Source organism: Phyllostomus discolor, chromosome 5 (assembly GCF_004126475.2).
Source record: "Phyllostomus discolor isolate MPI-MPIP mPhyDis1 chromosome 5, mPhyDis1.pri.v3, whole genome shotgun sequence".
Classification (NCBI taxonomy): Eukaryota; Metazoa; Chordata; class Mammalia; order Chiroptera; family Phyllostomidae; genus Phyllostomus; species Phyllostomus discolor.
The window spans coordinates 154,923,347-154,941,178 of NC_040907.2; the positions used below are offsets into that span (position 1 = coordinate 154,923,347).

The 17,832-nt window shown below is 45.4% G+C and overlaps 1 protein-coding gene and 2 pseudogenes across 4 annotated transcripts in view; 1 reads left to right on the forward strand and 2 right to left on the reverse strand.

Annotated features, from left to right (window-relative positions):
- Positions 1-6,223: 6,223 nt before the first annotated feature.
- The window catches only part of CNNM2 (cyclin and CBS domain divalent metal cation transport mediator 2), a 136,772-nt gene continuing 125,163 nt past the window's right edge, over positions 6,224-17,832 (forward strand). For 2 of the 4 annotated variants that reach the window (XR_004903481.1, XR_004903482.1), the window contains exon 1: positions 6,224-8,089. Coding sequence is in view for 2 of the 4 variants with exons in the window: in XM_028512177.2 (XP_028367978.1) it covers positions 6,469-8,089 (1,621 nt within the window). In the remaining 2 variants the exon portion in view is untranslated. The remainder of the gene's footprint in view (positions 8,090-17,832) is intronic. The other 2 variants (XM_028512177.2, XM_028512178.2) reach the window with 2 other exon arrangements.
- LOC114496186 lies at positions 11,675-13,758 on the reverse strand (annotated as a pseudogene).
- On the reverse strand, positions 13,909-14,418 carry LOC114496185 (annotated as a pseudogene).

The following is a 17,832-nucleotide window of genomic DNA, read 5'->3' on the forward strand; positions in this document are numbered from 1 at the left end:
TCTCTCCACGCGTGCATCCGGAAGAAACGCCATGTCTGTGGGCCAGGAAGAGAGCTTTCATCAGAAACTGAGCTTTTGGGGCGTTCATCTGGGACGTCTAGCCTCCAGGACTGCGAGAAAATAAATTTTGGTGGTTTAAGCTGCCCAGCCTACAATATTTTGTTAGGGCAGCTCACCCTACTTAGAATAGCTCTTACATAGACATATTTATCAAGGACCAACTCAAAGACCATAAAACTTTCCTTAATTACTTCACTTTATTTATACTGCTTTAAAAAGAAATTTGATGTTGTATCTTGTATTATGTAGTTTTCAGTATATGTTTCCTAACCTCCTTACTGGTAAGTTTTGGGGGTAACCTTTGATTCAAAACTACAGCTCCGCAATGCCTAGTACAATGCTTGAAACTTATCAGATACACTATGTATCTAGAATACATCAGTGGGTATAGAATATATATTACATAAGGTTACAACTATATTACATCTTAGTTTAATGAATGAATGAATAAAAGAGCAAAAAGCAATTGGGTGAGAAATAAGACATCACTGTATTTAAAATTTAGCCCTGGCTGGCGTAGCTCAGTGGATTGAGCGCGGGCTGCGAACCAAAGCATCGCAGGTTCGATTCCCAGTCAGGGCACATGCCTGGGTTGCAGGCCATGGCCGCTAGCAACTGCACATTGATGTCTCTCTCTTTCTCCCTCCCTTCCTTCTCTAAAAATAAATAAATAAAATCTTTAAAAAAAAATTTAAAGAGGCAGCAGAGAATTGAAGTGTGTATTAATAAATGGGGAGTAACAAGTGAAATCCTCAGTTTAGTGATGTTTAAAACAAGCAAACAAGCAAATAGGGATCGCAGAGGACATAAAAATAAAATTTCCTCCACTGAGGACTGACATACTATTTGTCCACACGTGGGGAGTTTGACTTACTATTGCTGTAGAACTTCTGCTCTTGCTTCAGAGGACGTGGGGAAAAGCCCACGGGCACGAAGTCAGCTGGCACCAGGAAGCTGGCACTGTATGACTCGAGTCCCAGTCATGAGTTAGAGCTCTGGTACCTGGCCCATGCGCGTCTGAGTCTTATGGGAGGGCTCAGGATTGGACATTCAGGATCTGTTCTTTCCCCCGTGGTCCCCTCTTTCCCACTTGCAGTTACCACCCTCCTGTCAGAGTCTCCCTTATCTGCAAGTTCCTCCTCACTCCCCCATGTGCTTGTGCAGTTCAGGCTTCTGAATGGCAATATTCACACGGGTCAACGTTGAAGACTGTGAGTGAAACACCGTAAACTCACATCCTGAGTTGAGTGCGTTAGTCATGATGACAAGGATAATCGAGCTCCAGACCTTTCTTACACCTCTGTCCAAGGCTGAGCTGGAGGCTGGAACCGGGACGGAACTGCAGTCAGAAAGCACATCCTAAAACATGCTGGCAAACCCCGCAGGTGCAGGGCATCGCAGTCAGGGTGACAGGTGTCCTAGAGCAGGGCCAACAGTGCATCGTAGCAGCAGAAATTGCCCCCGACCCAGTATCCCAGCAGGTCAAGGGCACAGTGAGGAAGGAAGTGGGTGACAGTGCTCCGTGCAGGGTACAAGAGACCTCTCAGGGCTGCACAGTGGGAGGCTCCAGAGGGGTGGGCTCCCTGGGAGAAGGGACTGGGGACCTGGGGTGCTGTCCAGTGCCCTGGGAGGGTGGCCGGTGGTGGCAGAGTGGGAGGTGGCAAGGGGCCACCTGTCATCGGCAGGGTGGCTCCCTCACACCCACCTGAGACCCCAGACTCCCTAATCTTGAGGAGCTTGGGCCTGTCTCAGGAGAGGGAGCTTTTTATGTTCCCTTGTCAAAAAGCCAGTTTTCTTTCTCTTTATACCCCAGTGACTATGTCTAGCAAATATCTAGAAAAGGAGAGAAATAGAAAAGCCCAAATCAAGAAGGTACATAGCATTGCTGATTTTATTTTATTTTTGTTACTCTCATTGGAGCTAAAAGAGCTCTATGTATGGCAACAAATGACAGTGTTGCTTCAGGGAGAACAGGTGTGAGTCCAGGGAAAGGCGGGGTGTCGCCAGCATTTGCCCAGTTCTTATTTCCTCAGAAGACCTTGTGCTTTGATGCAGTCACTGTGCCACTGTTGAAGCGATAACTTTGAATATAGCTAGGTGATGTGCTGGGGGCAGAAAGCTTCTTTATAAAGTTAGAGCTTTATGCTGAGAAATAAAATATGTAGAGAGCTATTTGGTGTTTTATTTGCAATCTTTAAAACCACACTCTAAAAGACTTTCGGGTCTGGATATAGGGCCTCCCCAGACCCCTGAACCTGTGGACGTGGAAGCCTGTCCCTTGCAGATGAGGAGATGAACAGCCACTCTTCCCTTTGTGTCTGGGAAGGGTTCTGGTAAGAGGGAGTTGGGGGAGAGAGAGTTAGAGAGAACGTCAGGGGAGGTGTTTGCTAGGAGGTTCTGGCTTCACCTCCGTGACTTGCTTTTGGGGGTCAGAACCTACCTAGGATTAGACATCCGCAGCAACCGTTTAGCAATCTCGGGCCTTTCATAGGACTTTGGAGGTGACATATGTTCAGAAGTCAGGTTTTTGTTGTATTTTTTTTTCTTTTAGATTTAAAAAATGATCCCTAGAAGCAAATGCTGTCTTTGTCCTCCATTCATCCAGATGGACGGACTGGAAGTGCCCGGAGGCCATGAGAAGCCTGCACTGGCAGGCACACACTGAACAAGACGGTAACTTCTTCGGCTGTAAAGCCTCCACAGGCAAAGGAAGATCCCTTTTGCTAAGGAAAAATTACTTAGATAGAGTGCTCTGTGACAAAAGCGACCCCCTACCCTGTATAAACATCATTCAGCAATGTCCTGTATGAATTTGAGCTTGGTTTATTTTATATTGTAAATTGCATTGTAAAATGTCCTTTCTGACATTTTTGCTATGAAGTCCTGAATTTCTAGCTTGCTTCTAAATTGCTAAATGCCACACTTTCCTGACTATTCTAGGGTTCTCTGAAATGCGCAGGAAGTGTCTGTAGGTTTGACAAGCTCTCCCCCACCCTGTTCTCCACTCTTATCCCAAAAGTGTACATTCAGCATTTGAGAGCTTTTAACGATCTTCCCTCTTAGCTCCCTTAAACACACATATACTTATACTCCTGATGAAGTTAAAACAGTTTCATTTTCAATCAGCTGACTTAGAAGGACTTTATCTATCCTTAACCTTTGTCAGATATTTCTAAAAAGTTCAACTTTTTTCTCCTAACCTTCAATAAGGCTATTTTGATAAATGCATGCCAAGTCTGTGAATCCATATTTTTCATCTGAACTTACTTTTCAATATAGCAATTTATGAATTGGGGGTGGGGAAGCAGCACCAGAAACTGAAGGCCTGGAAGCTAGACTTGGGAACGTTATTTGAAATGATCAGAATAAAAATTCTTTCATTTCTTAAACATTCTACAAGTATTGTTGTGAACATCTACCATTGTCCTAGGCCCCGATAATATGGCAATGAACAAAACAGACAAAATCCTCCTGCTCAGGAAGCTCAAATTCTAGTGGAAGGAGATAGACAATAAACCAAATTAAGGGAAATAACGCAGAGATGGAGTACAAGGAGTGTTTGTTTACAAGCTTTAAGAAGGTGGCCCTTGAGTAGTCCTGAAGGAGGTGAACTAGGGGGCTATGCTGACATCTGAGGGGAGGGAGTCACAGGCACAGGAAACCACAGCAGGGCACCTGCTCCCAGGGGAGTGTCCTGGAGAGAATGAGAAGGGGGAGGGTCTGGCTGGAGCAGCAGGTGAGGATGTCAGAGGAGTCAGAGGAGGCGCAGACCCCTCAGAGCCTTGTCCGATAATGTAGGTACTTACTGTGATGAGATGGGAGTCCAGAGCAGAATTTCTTTTCTTTTCTTTTTTTTTTTTTAGATTTTATTTATTTATTTTTAGAGAGGGAAGGGAGGGAGAAAGAGAGAGAGAGAGAGAGAGAGAGAGAGAGAGAGGGAGAAACATCAATGTGCAGTTGCTGGGGGCCGTGGCCTGCAACCCAGACATGTGCCCTGACTGGGAATCGAACCTGCAATGCTTTGGTTTGCAGCCCGTGCTCAATCCATTGAGCTACGCCAGCCAGGGCAGAGCAGAATTTCAAACAAGGGATAGAGAGCATCTGGTTTAAAAGACCACTGGCTTCTGGGTTGAGAAAGGAAGGGGACAGGTGTAGAAGTAAAGGAGAGACCAGTAAGGAGGCCGCTGCAATCATTCTTACAGAAAATTAACCAGAAGAATTTGACTGGGTTTCAAAAAGGGAAGAAAATAGGCTTGCAGAATTTACAAAAAACAAAACAAAACAAAACAAAAAACAAATAAAAACAAAAAATAAAAGAAAAAAACAAAAACAAAACCAGGGAGCAATTATTTTTTGGATGTTAAAGTTTCAAGATAAAGATCAATTTGTCAGTTATTCTGCTACCCTATCTCCTTCAGACAGCAGTGGGCTGGGGAATTCTACCCAGCTAGGACTTCAGGATTTTTTTCGTCTACTTGGCTGAATCTAGTAGGGGTTGGTCAGTGTGGTTAAGAATGAGCCTCATGAAATTCTACAGTATGCCACACGTGGATGGACTTCGAGGACATTATGTTAAAAGAAGCCAGGCACACAAAAAAGCCAGTACTGCATGTTCTACTTATATGCATTATCTGAAATAGTCCAATTCATAAAATCAAAGACTGGATGGTGATCACCAGAGGGTGGGGGAGGAGGAAATGGGCAATTAAGATGAATAAGCTTTAGAGATCTGATGTGTGACCTTGGACCCATAGTCAACAATAATGTATTGTGCACTTAAAATTGTTAAGATGGTTAATATCATGTTAAGTGTTCTTACCATAGTAAGATAAAATTTTTGAAAAAAAGAATGAGGCTGTCATATTGAGTAGAATATGAAGTTACAACAAAAGCACTCTAGATGAGGATCGTTAAGTGTGCATGAGTGTGTGCATGCATATGCACATATTTGTTTTTTAAATTTTTGCTAATGACAGTAATATTCATTAAGGGAAATTTGAAAACTAATATTAAATTAAAAAATTTAATACAACCATTCTGGGAGGGGGTGTGGGTAAAGGCCCTGACTGGTGCCGCTCAGTGGGGTCGTCCTGAGGACCAAAAGGTCTCAGGCTCCATTGTGGGAAGTGGCATATACCTGGGTTGAGGGCCATCCCTGTTGGGGGTCGTACAAGAGGCAACCCGATTGATAATTCTCTCGCACTTCGCAGTTCCTCTCCCTCTCTTTCTCCCTACATTCCCCTGTCTCTAAAAATAAATATAAAAATAAAATCTTAAAAAAATAAAGAATGAGCTTTCCTGTGTCTGTTTAGAATGTCCCTTCCCTTCCTATTTCCCAAAGTTGCCTGGGGCCCTGTTAGAAATGCAGACTCCTGGCTCTGACCTTTTCAGTAAGCATGAAATGGGTCCAGGGGATGTACACTTTCAGCAAGAATATGAGTAGACTCTTACAATTTGGAAGATGGGGAAATTGCTTAACTCTAACCCCAGGTTCCACACACCCTTTGGGGCTTGGGGCACACCTGGAAAGCGTTGCAGAGTGCCCAGCTGGCCAGCAGGTGGCGGCACCCGACCGCAAGCTGCAGAGCGCGCACGTCCCTTAGGGAGAGGCAGGAGGCTAGAAGAGCAGGTCCTTGCCGTGCTGGGGCCAAGATTACTAGAGGGGGGCGCGGTCGGTGTCCCGGCTTCATTTTAGGCTAATGTGCATCTTAAGCCGTGCCCAGTGCGCTTCCCGGGCTTCTGGGACAGGAAGGCTCAGCCCTCTCTTTACCTGCACCAAGCACTAGGGAGCTGTCAACGCGGTGCAGCGAGAAACCGGCCGCCTCGCACCACAGGAAGGAGTCCAATCTGGCCAAACTAAGTGTTGGGTTCCACTACTTAGGCTCCACAGGGAACCATGACCCCGAGGGCAGCCCCTTTTCATAGGCCACCAGACGGGGAGCCCCGCCCCCTTTCGTACAGCTCTCCTGTGACTGGCTCTCGGGCTCCCACTGGCCACACCTCCTTCCCTCGCACATACACAAGAGTCACGCGCCTTTCAGTTGGAAACTTGGCATGTGGAGGAGGATCGTGGCCCTCATATCCCCACCCACTTACCTTACTATTGGCCCGCGGCTCCGCTCACGACCACGCCCCCATTCCAGCCCCCTGGCTGGGAGGGCGACCGCCCGCTCGCGACTGGCTGGTCCGCCTGCCTCTCGCGGTAGCGGCTGGTGCTTTCCCCTCCCTCTCCCCCCAGCCGCGAGCCTCCAGGTTTCTTAGTTGGTCCAGGCCCAGTCAGTGTCAGTCAGGGGGGCGGACTGCTGAGCACTGGGTGCGGACGCTCCATTGCACTCTCGCTCAGGGGCCGGTGCCTGCACTCGCGCCGCAGGCTGGGAAGGATGAAGCCGCAGCTGGAGCAGCCACCCTATGATTGGCTGTGGCGCTTGTGAACCCAAAGTAAAGATGGCGGGCGGGCAGGCATCTGCCGCACTGCCCACTTGGAAGATGGCGGCGCACCGCAGCCTCAGCGCCCGCGGCTGGGGGGTCCTGCAGGCGGCGGCGAAAAGGCTGCTGCCGCTGCTATTGCTGAGCTGCTGCTGCGGCGCGGGACGCTGCGCCGCGGCGGGGGAGAGCGAGGAGACGGTGATCATCGGGTTGCGGCTGGAGGACACGAACGACGTGTCGTTCATGGAAGGGGGGGCGCTGCGGGTGAGCGAGAGGACTCGGGTCAAGCTGCGGGTGTACGGGCAGAACATCAACAACGAGACGTGGACCCGCATCGCCTTCACTGAGCACGAGCGGCGGCGTCACAGCCCGGGAGAGCGCGGGCTGGGGGGCCCCGCGCCACCAGAGCCGGACAGCGGCCCCCAGCTCTGCGGTATGCGCACATCAGATATCATCATCTTGCCCCATATCATTCTCAACCGCCGTACATCGGGCATCATTGAGATTGAGATCAAACCGCTGCGCAAGATGGAGAAGAGCAAGTCCTATTACCTGTGCACATCGCTGTCCACGCCAGCCCTGGGCGCCGGCGGCCCGGGGTCCGGGGGTGGCACTGTCGGGGGCAAGGGTGGCTCCGGGGTGGCCGGGCTCCCGCCGGCCCCATGGGCTGAGACCACCTGGATTTACCACGACGGCGAGGACACCAAAATGATAGTGGGCGAGGAGAAGAAGTTCCTGCTGCCCTTCTGGCTGCAGGTGATCTTTATTTCGCTGCTCCTGTGCCTGTCGGGCATGTTTAGTGGCCTCAACCTGGGGCTCATGGCTCTGGACCCGATGGAGCTGCGCATCGTGCAGAACTGCGGCACCGAGAAGGAGAAGAATTATGCCAAGCGCATCGAGCCCGTGCGCAGGCAGGGCAACTACCTGCTGTGTTCGCTGCTGCTGGGCAACGTGCTGGTCAACACCACGCTCACTATCCTGCTCGACGACATCGCCGGCTCAGGCCTGGTGGCCGTGGTGGTCTCCACCATCGGCATTGTCATCTTCGGGGAGATCGTGCCCCAGGCCATCTGCTCCCGGCACGGCCTGGCGGTTGGGGCCAACACCATCTTCCTCACCAAGTTTTTCATGATGATGACCTTCCCCGCTTCTTACCCAGTCAGCAAGCTGCTGGACTGCGTCCTGGGCCAGGAGATAGGCACAGTCTATAACCGGGAAAAACTGCTGGAGATGCTCCGGGTCACAGACCCCTACAACGACCTCGTTAAGGAGGAGCTGAACATCATCCAAGGGGCGCTGGAGCTCCGCACCAAGACGGTAGAAGACGTGATGACTCCCCTCCGGGACTGCTTCATGATCACCGGTGAAGCCATTCTGGACTTCAACACAATGTCGGAGATCATGGAGAGCGGCTACACTCGCATTCCAGTGTTCGAGGGGGAGCGCTCCAACATCGTGGACCTCCTATTTGTCAAAGACTTGGCATTCGTGGATCCAGATGACTGTACTCCCCTGAAAACCATCACTAAATTTTATAACCACCCCTTACACTTTGTTTTCAATGACACCAAGTTGGACGCTATGCTGGAAGAATTTAAGAAAGGTGGGAAATTTTGGTATCTTTCATTGGCTTGCTCTTTCTCTGTCTCCATCTTCCTCCCTGCTTGACTCCTCAACCCCCCAAGGCGAGTTGACCGGAATTTCTCCTCTCTTTTAATTGCAAAGTTGAAAGGGTGGCTTGGATTTGGGGATGGGTTGAACTAGAAAGCGCTTGTAGGTTCTTTAAAAGCACAAGTCTGCCATCACTTGCTTTTTCCCATATCAAAAATGCAGGCTTCCTATTTTCTCTGCACGATACTTTCCTAGCTCTTTGGTCTGGAGTGCTCTGCTGCATTCATTGCCCGGGTTGTAAGTGGGTGGATGAAAGGAGGGGGCAGCTAATGCCATGCTATGCCATTTGGTTGACATGTACTAATCGTAGGCATTTGGAAAACATTTAAATAGCTTTTCTAAACCCAGTACAATTCCTTTCCTCCTCCTTAAACATGCATTGGCGTTTCAGAGATTGGGAGTGCATTTTCAATAGCTTCTGGTCCTGGTTGTCAGTGACCTATGGAGGAAGACTGAGGTCTGCCTTTGGTGACAGGGGATGGGATAAACCAAGTATGACCAAAAAATTTCACTCACTTGGATGTGACTTGCCTTAGCTAGAAAAGAGGTTTTTTTTTGTTTTTTTTAAACACTAAAGTTCTTTATTAATATATAACTTGAAAAGACTAGAGGTAAGTTAACCCTTTAAGAGGCTATATCTTGTCTCGTGTTCTTCACTATTTGTTTATATTTACCCAACAACAAATAAAATTTCCCAAACCAAGTGTGGTTTTGGCAGAACACTTGAACCTTTAACAGTGGGATGAATCCCTCTATTATGATTTATTTATTCCTTGAGTTTTCCTGGTGTAAAAGTGTCCTTTTTAACCTTGATCGCCTGGTACATTAAATTGCAGTTTGTCCCCACATCAGCATTCGCTGTTCCAGGGAATTTTAACAAGGAAGAGAAGTACAGAGTCTGAGGTGCTGACCTTTCTTGTACTGTGGTATATATTTTGTTTGTTTTACCATGTAATGTACAACTAAATACCAGCTCATACTATTATTACTGAAATTCTGCCTTAAAAAAGTTTCTAGTAAATAGCTTGTGTTATTTGTTTATATAAATTTTAAAGACCCGATAGTCCTCAAAACTAAGGGTTCATTCTTCAAAGGGGATTTTGATCACAGATAGTGGTTCAAGACCATGTGTGAAGGTGACAGCTCACTGGATGTGATGTCTCAACATCCTTACAGAGTGTGTGGTTGTCCTAATGTCATCTCCCTGCCTGAATGGGGTCCTCTCTGGAACAAATTCACATTGCAGTCATTTTCAGATAAAGGAAAGAGTAGAATGTGCTTCTGAGATTGTGATTTGCATTTAAAAGCAGAAGGAGATTCTTCTGGGTTCTTTTTTTTAAAAAAGTATTGATTGATTTGAGAGAGAGGAAGGGAAGGGGGTGGGTGGGGGAGAGAGAGAGAAGGAAAAGAGAGAGAGAGGGAGGGAGGGAGGGAGAGAGGGAGACATCGATTGGTGGTTCCAATTATTTATGCATTCATTGGTTGATTTGTTGTATGTGCCCTGACCAAGCATTGAACATGCAGCCTTGGCATATCCGGGAGACACTCTTAACTAACTGAGCTATTCCATCGGGGCTTCTTCTCGGTTCTTAAACAGTAAAAAGAAAATGTCCGTTATCTCTAGGTGACAGCTTCTTGTGGCCTGTCATTGTTCTTTCACTGCTAAGTCGTTAATTAGACCTTCTAACCAGTCTCTTCTTTGATTTTTCAGTAATATCTGTAATACGGAACGATATCTTTAAATGCTTGGAAATGCCTGTGGAATACTTCATTATCTTTCTGTTGCTAAATTTCCCCGTATTGATACAGATAATTTATTCTCCATTTTTTATTGTTCGGAGTTTTTGCTTGCCTACTGATGGATTGACGGCAATGTGCACTCCCTGCTGAAGCCTTTAGCTCACTTTTTCCTTTGAGAATTTTGTTCTGTGCCTCACAGCCCATTAATCCTGCTCCTAACTCAAAATTTCAGAATCGGCATTTTTGAAATGTGTTTCTGGTTGTCCTCAAATAGTTTTTCTATGACCGATTTATTTTCAGGAGGAACTCCCCCCCCCAAAAAAATTACCTCTTCCAGTGTTTTTTGGAATGTCTCCCTTAAATAATTGAATTAGGAAATTTTCTCCTGAATTCTAGAAACATAATAGTGCACAAGAGTTTGTTTTTGTCCTTCACCAGAGTCATGTACGTGGTTAGGAAGATGGTACAAGTTAAAGGCACATTCGAGCTAGTGGCACATGTGGAGGGTGGACAAAGACGGTTGCAAATGGGGACTTTGAGCCCCGATCTTAAAAGGATAGAGTGCGGGGTGTTACTTCAACTATAAGAAAAACAGACTTTCCCCCTTCCTTTTCTTGAGCTTTTTTTGACAAGTTTGGCCACTTTAACCTTACTAGTAACTGTGTTAGTTCTTTCTTCTGCGTGAGTTAAAATATTTCACCTGATTGTTTTCTCCTTCATTTTCTCACTCAATTATGAAACAATGTGAACAGTCAACTGTTGTTTTTCTCTAGTGAACAGTGGTGTGTGGGCTGCCGTGAAGGCTTTTTATTGCTCTCTTTCCCTCTTTCTCCTGACAGTACCAACTGTTCACTCCTCAAATCCAGATCTCAGTGAACACTACCCTTCCTAATTAAGAAGGCCCACGCTGAAGCCTTTCCTGGATCTTGTTGTATTAAGGAGGGGGGAAGTTCCTGTAATGTGTAAAGAAATGAAAAACTACCTTTATGTAAGTGTACGCGAATGTCTTTTTTCTGGTGATGAGAGCTTTTGTCTGGTTTCCAGGAAACTCGTAGTTTTACTTGAGGTTGGAAGACAGTAATCATGCTAATTTTACAGTTAGCTTGTTATTCTTGCTTACTTAGCTCTGTGCCAGGTACAGGGCTGAATGCTTTCCATGAAATCACCTTGCTTAATTTCGTAATAGCTGAGTGAAGCTTTATCTCCATTTTACAAATGAGGAAATTGAGGCTTAGGTTAAATGACTTGTTCAAGGTCACATAGTAATCTGTTGATTTGGGTTTTTAACTCAGGTCTGTGTGACGGCCAACCTTGTTCTCTTGACCACACTGTTACGCTGGCCCCCTGGGTCCTGAGTTTACATTTCTATTTTAATTGAGTGTGAGTTTTGGTCAAAACATTGCCTCAGAGCTTGTTGGGCAACAGACCCATAAACATATATAAGCATATGTCTGGCTTTTAACTCAGTGCTTCTGGGGTGTCGTATATAACAGTTGGTGTCCCCACCATTGTCATTAAAGCAAATCACTTTTTGGCCTGTGTGATCCTAGATCTAATGAATTATATTTCCAGTATTTGCATGTCCAAACATCAAGGTTCAGTTTGAATGTGTTTTATACTAACCTAGTGTACCAGTGTGTGCTGCTTTAGTGGCTTACTCTGCACTGTTTTCCCGATAGCTAAAGTGTGTTGTCATGTTTTACTCTTAGTTTCTAATGTTTGTGTTGCAAGGGTGACTCAAACTCAGTTTTGTGTTTTAATCTTGATTTTTTGGGGGGGAGCCACTCATATGATAATTGGTTGCTCATTGATGAGCATCCTTGGCAGCTTTGCCCCTTCTGCGCTCCATGCAGTCAGGCTTTCTCTTTGTTACTTATAAATGTCAATAAGAGAATAAAAGTAAATCCTACTAGAAGATTATGAGGGTTTTAGAAAAATGGTCTATAGCAAAAATGGTGTAGCGAAAGGAAAGGCTAAATTAAAGGCTGCTACCTCTGTGTGCAGAAAGCCTTCTAGAGGCTTTTGTTCATCGGGTAAGACCTTCCCAAGAAAAGACTGGGGACTCTTAGCCACCTGGTTGTCCACAGGGTTGAATCTGAAGCATTAGTAACCAGCCATTGTTCTTTTGTTTTGTGTTGTTTACTTTTTAGCTTTGTAGCAATTGCATTCCAAAATTATGGAGCATGCTGTTTTATAGCTGCTAGGGACTTAGCCAGACTGTTTTCTAGCTTTTTCTTAGCTAGGAACAGGTAGAATCACCAGATAATATTGTTGTTTTTTGTTTTTCCTGGCTGAAGGAGCATTTTTATTACTTTTATGTACAGAAACCTCAAACAGTATACACTCAGCCCAGCTTGGTGGCCAGTTCCTTAGCCTTGGCCTTTTCTGGCGTGGCAATGCAACCCAGGACGTTGCCTCCCCATTGGTGGGGGACCTCATCATATCTGCCGATGTAATTGGTCCAGAGAGCTTCCACCAGCTTAGCCAGAGCCCCTTTGTCTTCAGAGTTAACCCATGTGGAGGCGATGGTGGTGCAGGTCTCCCTGTGGACTGGATGCCCTGGCCTGGCCTTCCCCTGGGTGATGCGGTAGGGAGCCCCGTCTTCTGCTCAGGGCGGGCAGGAAGACGGCCAGCTCTATGGGATCCCCATTGTGCGCAGTTTCCTGCAGCTGGGCCTTCTTGTTCTCCACCAGGCCGGTGACCCCTTCATCCCTGCTCAAGGACAGGTGGCCTCTTGGTGGGGACGTCCTCTTTGCTGGCAGCCTTGTTCTCGGCCTGGGCCTGCAATCTCTGCTTCTTCTCTTGCTTTGTCTCTGGCCGGTCCTTGGGCGCCAGCTGAGCAGCTGTGCAACCGTTGGGTGGTCCAAGGCCTGGGAGAACCGGTCAGTGGCAGGGGACACTTTCAGACATTCATAGAGAATAGCCCTTGGCCGCTGCGGCTGAATATGGCGGGGCCATTTGACAAAGCAGGTGAGGTCCCTTTTGGGCTGCACGTCCTGTCTGATGCCGGAATTCTTGGGCCTCTTCTCAAACAGAGGGTCTCCTACCTTCTTGGCCTCCTGCTCCTTCACGACAGCATGGGCTGGGCTGGCACTGCCTTTCTTCCCCTTAGCCTTCTTTTCCTTCTGCGTATTGGGCTGCAGGAGAAGAGAGCCAGATGAAGCTGTTCTTTAAGGGAAGAATTCAATGTATAGTTTTCACTTAAAATATTAGGTATATAATTCTCTCTTTCTATAACACAAGTCTTTCCATATTAATATGCTGAGAGTTTAATATTAAAAACATTTTTTCCCACCAAATAAAGTGTTCCACTTGCCCTGGTATTTAGGAGGTTGTTTAAAGGTATGGATGGTGTTGGAGGAAGGGTGTACTTGTTTCTGTGTGTGTTTATTAATTTTGTCCAATAACATGTGTTAATGATTATAATTGTGCATATTTTTGGAACATGTTTATGAAATAGCCAGATGGTATAGAATCAAATCTGAAAGGACAGGCAGCTTGAGGATCACCTAGTCTAGCGTTTGCTAAAGTTACCAGATGATAAGAGTTACTTGGACCACTTTATTTTTCTTACTGTAAGTTGTTTATTGTAAGGTAATTTACAAAGGCCTTGCTGTCCTTAGTAATTTAAACAATTGACCAATAATTTCTTCTGAACAGGACAGCAGTAAGCTAAAAACAAAATCAGCTGGCCGAATATTCCTTCTTTTTGTCTTGTCTGAGGATGAAACTTGATTTTTGTTAATCCAAACCTTCAGTACCGGAGATGTTTCAGTCAACTCCTTGTGAAGACAGCTTGGAGGGTGTGGTTCAAAGTCAAAGTCAATTTGCTGATTATGTCAGATGCATTCTGGCTCCCATTGTCGATGGCTATCACCTGAGCACTTCGCTCACTCGTAGTGGGTCCCTTCACAGAGTAGTAGATGGTGCTGGCCAGACTGTATTCCTGGTGTTTCTGCAGCACATCAGCACCAATATCATTGGCCTGAGGCTCAATATCATGAGCCTGAGATACTCAGGCTCTCAGCACTTGCAATGAATGGCGTGAAGGGAAGAGATGGGCTTTTCTTCTGTTTTAGGAGATGGGAGACCTGAATCAATTGAAGATGATAGATCCTTCATAAATTCATATCCAGAATTTAATAATTCCAGGGCAATGACTGATGCATCTCCAGAAGTAGGGGGTTTTCTTCCCACTTCTTTGAATGTCACCGGAAACTGGTCAGAAGGAGTCCTGTGAAATATACCCCTAATTTTATCCCCAGTTCCAACAGTCTTAAACTTCTTTCCTGGCTGTTCTGAGGATGGCCACCTCACTTTGCGTCTGTCTTGCAGCCAAGGAATGGGTAGCACCACAAATCCCTGTCTGCGTGAGGACACATTGATAAGGAGTGCTTCTTGTTGTTTTCAGACACCTTAATATCAGCCTTTTCGTACACGGCAAAAAAACCCTGTTCCATACACTGGAGCTGGTTTAGCTTCTTCTCATTGGGTGTGTTTTGCTGCTGCTACCATTTACATAGACTTGGTAATTTTCTGGATTCCTCCCACCCCAATCATTGCTAGAGGATACGTTTGTTGATTTGAGAGAGAGACAGAGAGAGAGAGAAAGAGAACCATCGAATGGTTGCCTCCAGTACACACCCTGACTGGATTTGGGATTGAACCCGAAATTTAGGTATGTGCCCTGATCGGGGATTGAACCTGTGACTTTTTGGTGTACTGGATGATGCTCCCACCAACTGAGCCACACTGGCCAGGACAATTTTCTGGATGTTTTTGATTGACTTTAGTCACTTGGTAATATCTTTTGAAGTTGCCATATTTCAAACTTGGATCCATTGCAACTGCACAGCCCAGGCAGAGACCCCAGTGACACCCGCCCAGGAAAACAGGGTGGGACTGGCCACCTCACTTGGATCACTTACTAAGTATAAGGTCCCAGGCCTCCTCAGGGACCTTCTGGGGAAGAGGGCTTGTAACCCAGATTGCTAACAGTTACCCCGAAGTAATTCTTATGATTAGGTGAGTTTAGGAAACAGGGGTCTTCGTCAACCTCTTAAATAAGGAAAGTAACCTCTAGGAAGGAGAGAAGGTTGAATGACTTGCTTAGGGCCATCCGCCCAGCTGTGAGCCCATCTGTCCAGCTGTGAGCATCAACAGGACTGGAAGGCGTGTCCCTGACTCCTCGAAACCAGAGTCCATTCCACTCCAACAGGCAGGCCTTCTGGCCCCCAGTGGAAGGTACCTGCATCACTGAAATGATCTGTGCCATTGAAAAAACAAATATTCAGGTTTGCCATTGGTTTTCGATGTCAGTATATTTGATGTCCTGGATTTAGGACATCTTTGACTGGCATTTTGTTATGGAGAAAAGAAGTCTGAATGTGTGAGCATGTTTTATTTTAGCTTACTTTAATTGAGTTTTTTACTCTGCCTAGATATTTCCTAACACACCTGGAAGGGTGTGTTAGGAAATATCTAGATTTCTCAAAACTAGGTAGTTAAATGTCGGCTATTTCTTTTGAGTTAACTTGGTTTGGATATCCTCGAACTGTTTTTTATTTTTGTTTTTTTCTTTTGGGAGAGTAATGAAGATTGGATTTGGGACAATGGGGTATGGGATCTTTGGCTCTTGTAATTTTTGTTTACATGAAAGTCTAAAATTGCCATTGAAAAATTCATCAAAACACTTGCAGCATGTATCTCATTCATGCATCTGTGTGTTGTTTTTCCAGGTTTTTTTGGTCATGTAACCTAAATTCTTTCAGAGAGTCACGTCTGACTTGTGGAGGTTATTTGTGTTAATGGGATCCCAGGAGCCGAACACAGCCTTCTGGGTCTGGAGGCGCCATAGTTGCACACCGGCTCTGACTCAGTGAGATCTGGACGAAACAGGAAAATACCTTGTTCTGCTTTTTCTCTTGGTTTTTATGGGGATTGCATACCACCTGCTCCCTTCCATAAAGGGCGTCAAAGTGATTTAAATTCTGAGACATTCGAAACTACTATGAGGGACTGGTTAATTTTAATTAGTACCAGCAAATCTAAACACAATCTGAAATATTATTAACCAGGAAAACCCACAAAATAGATTGAGCTGACATAATATGTTATGGTTTCATTTGCTGTTGAAATACTTGAACTTTTAAGAACAAACCTCTGGACTCTTGATGTTTAGTTACACATAAAGTAGCATATTTCTGCAGGGCCCTTTACTCTAAATACATTTTTTTTCCAATTAAATATTTGATTGTTACTCTGTTACAGTTGTCCCAATATTTTCCCCCTTTGCCCACCTCCGCCAAGCCCACCCCCCCAACTCCCACAGTCATCCCCCACCCTGCTGTCCATGTCCACGGGTCATTCATACACGTCCCTTGCCTAGTCCCTTTTTCTTCCTACCCTTTTCCCCCTCTCCCCTCCCCTCTGGTCACTGTTAGTCTGTTCCTTGTTTCCCTGCCCCTGGTTTTATTTTGCTTGCTAGTTTATTTTGTTCATTAGGTTCCTCTTGTAGGTGAGATCATATGGTGTTTGTCTTTCAAAAATGCATATCTTTTATTGGTAGTAAACCTCAGTTTCTGTAAGATTTGCTTGGCATATGAGGAATATTTGTTAAACTAAATACATGGAAATGGACCACTAGGCCTGAATACAGTTTAATTTAGTATTGTCTTTTCATCTTCTTTTTCTCAGAATGTGCAAACAAGAGCCCCCAATCCTACCAACACAGAAAAGGGGAAACAATAGAAGCATTCTTTTTCATTGTCACATACACCGGCAACTCCAGAGTGGCTATTTAGAGGGATTATAGGGGTGGCAGGCTTTGGAAGGCAGAGCTAAGGGACTAATGACAAGCCCTCTGTAGATGATATGTTTATTAGGCTGGCTTAGGGGTTGGCTGATGGAGATAATGGGGGAGCTAATTGTCCCCCTGTTTATGCAAGTGCAATCCTTGGTCACAAGTGCTGCTGTAATGATAGTGGGGTCCTCCTTTCTTCCTACTTGATATCCCCCTTGCTGTCAGACCTAGGTGGGGATGTTTTTCTTTTTTAATTCACGTCTTGCGCGGAGGAGACCACCTCCTAATGCAAAGATTAAGAAAAATGTGCCTTTTCTGGATCTACTTTGGACAAGTAACTTATGTTCTTCAAGCCTCAGTTTTTTTCCATAGTAAACTGGGATATGTTCTAACTTATAGAATACTGTTTGAGTTAATGTGACAATGGATGTGAAAATGCTTCTAATAGTGCCTGGCGCTCAGTGCTCAGGTAACCACTATTTCTATTGTGATAATTCTGGAGGCTCTTCATTGTCCTTGGTCTTTCTCTAGATCACTCGTCCAGAGAGACTCCTTGGGCCCTGTGCTCGTGGTTGTTATGGACTTGAAATCTGGAAAGAGGAGAATCCGGGTGTAGGTTTTTTCTTTTATTGTGATTGAAATCTAGGCTCTGTTACTTCTCTAGCAGCTGCTGTTACTCGACTAGATGGCCACAGCCATACAGATTTTTAGGGAAAACAGAACAGTTGATTACACATTCTACCAGTCTTAGAGTAAGAGTGCTGAGTTATAAAAAATTCTTCATTCTCCTTAACTATAAGTGACTGAAAACGACAACAAAGTTTAAGAGAAATAGAGCAACTTCATGCCGTTGAATAGCAACCAAAGTTTGAAGACTAAAGGAAGATCTCAAATTACCCTGATAACATCTTTTAACATTGATTACATCAGAAGCATAAAAAATGGTAATGTCTAATAGAGCACGTTTTTTGTTGCATATAGCAGTGTAGACTTGCAATACTTTTGGAAGGCAACCAGGAGCAGTACAAATGTCCTTTGGTTTAGTAAATTTTTTCCCTGAATATCTTAATTCAGGGATATAATTAAAGGAAGAAAAGATCTGTGTTGGGCTTTCACATTGCTTGTATATTGTA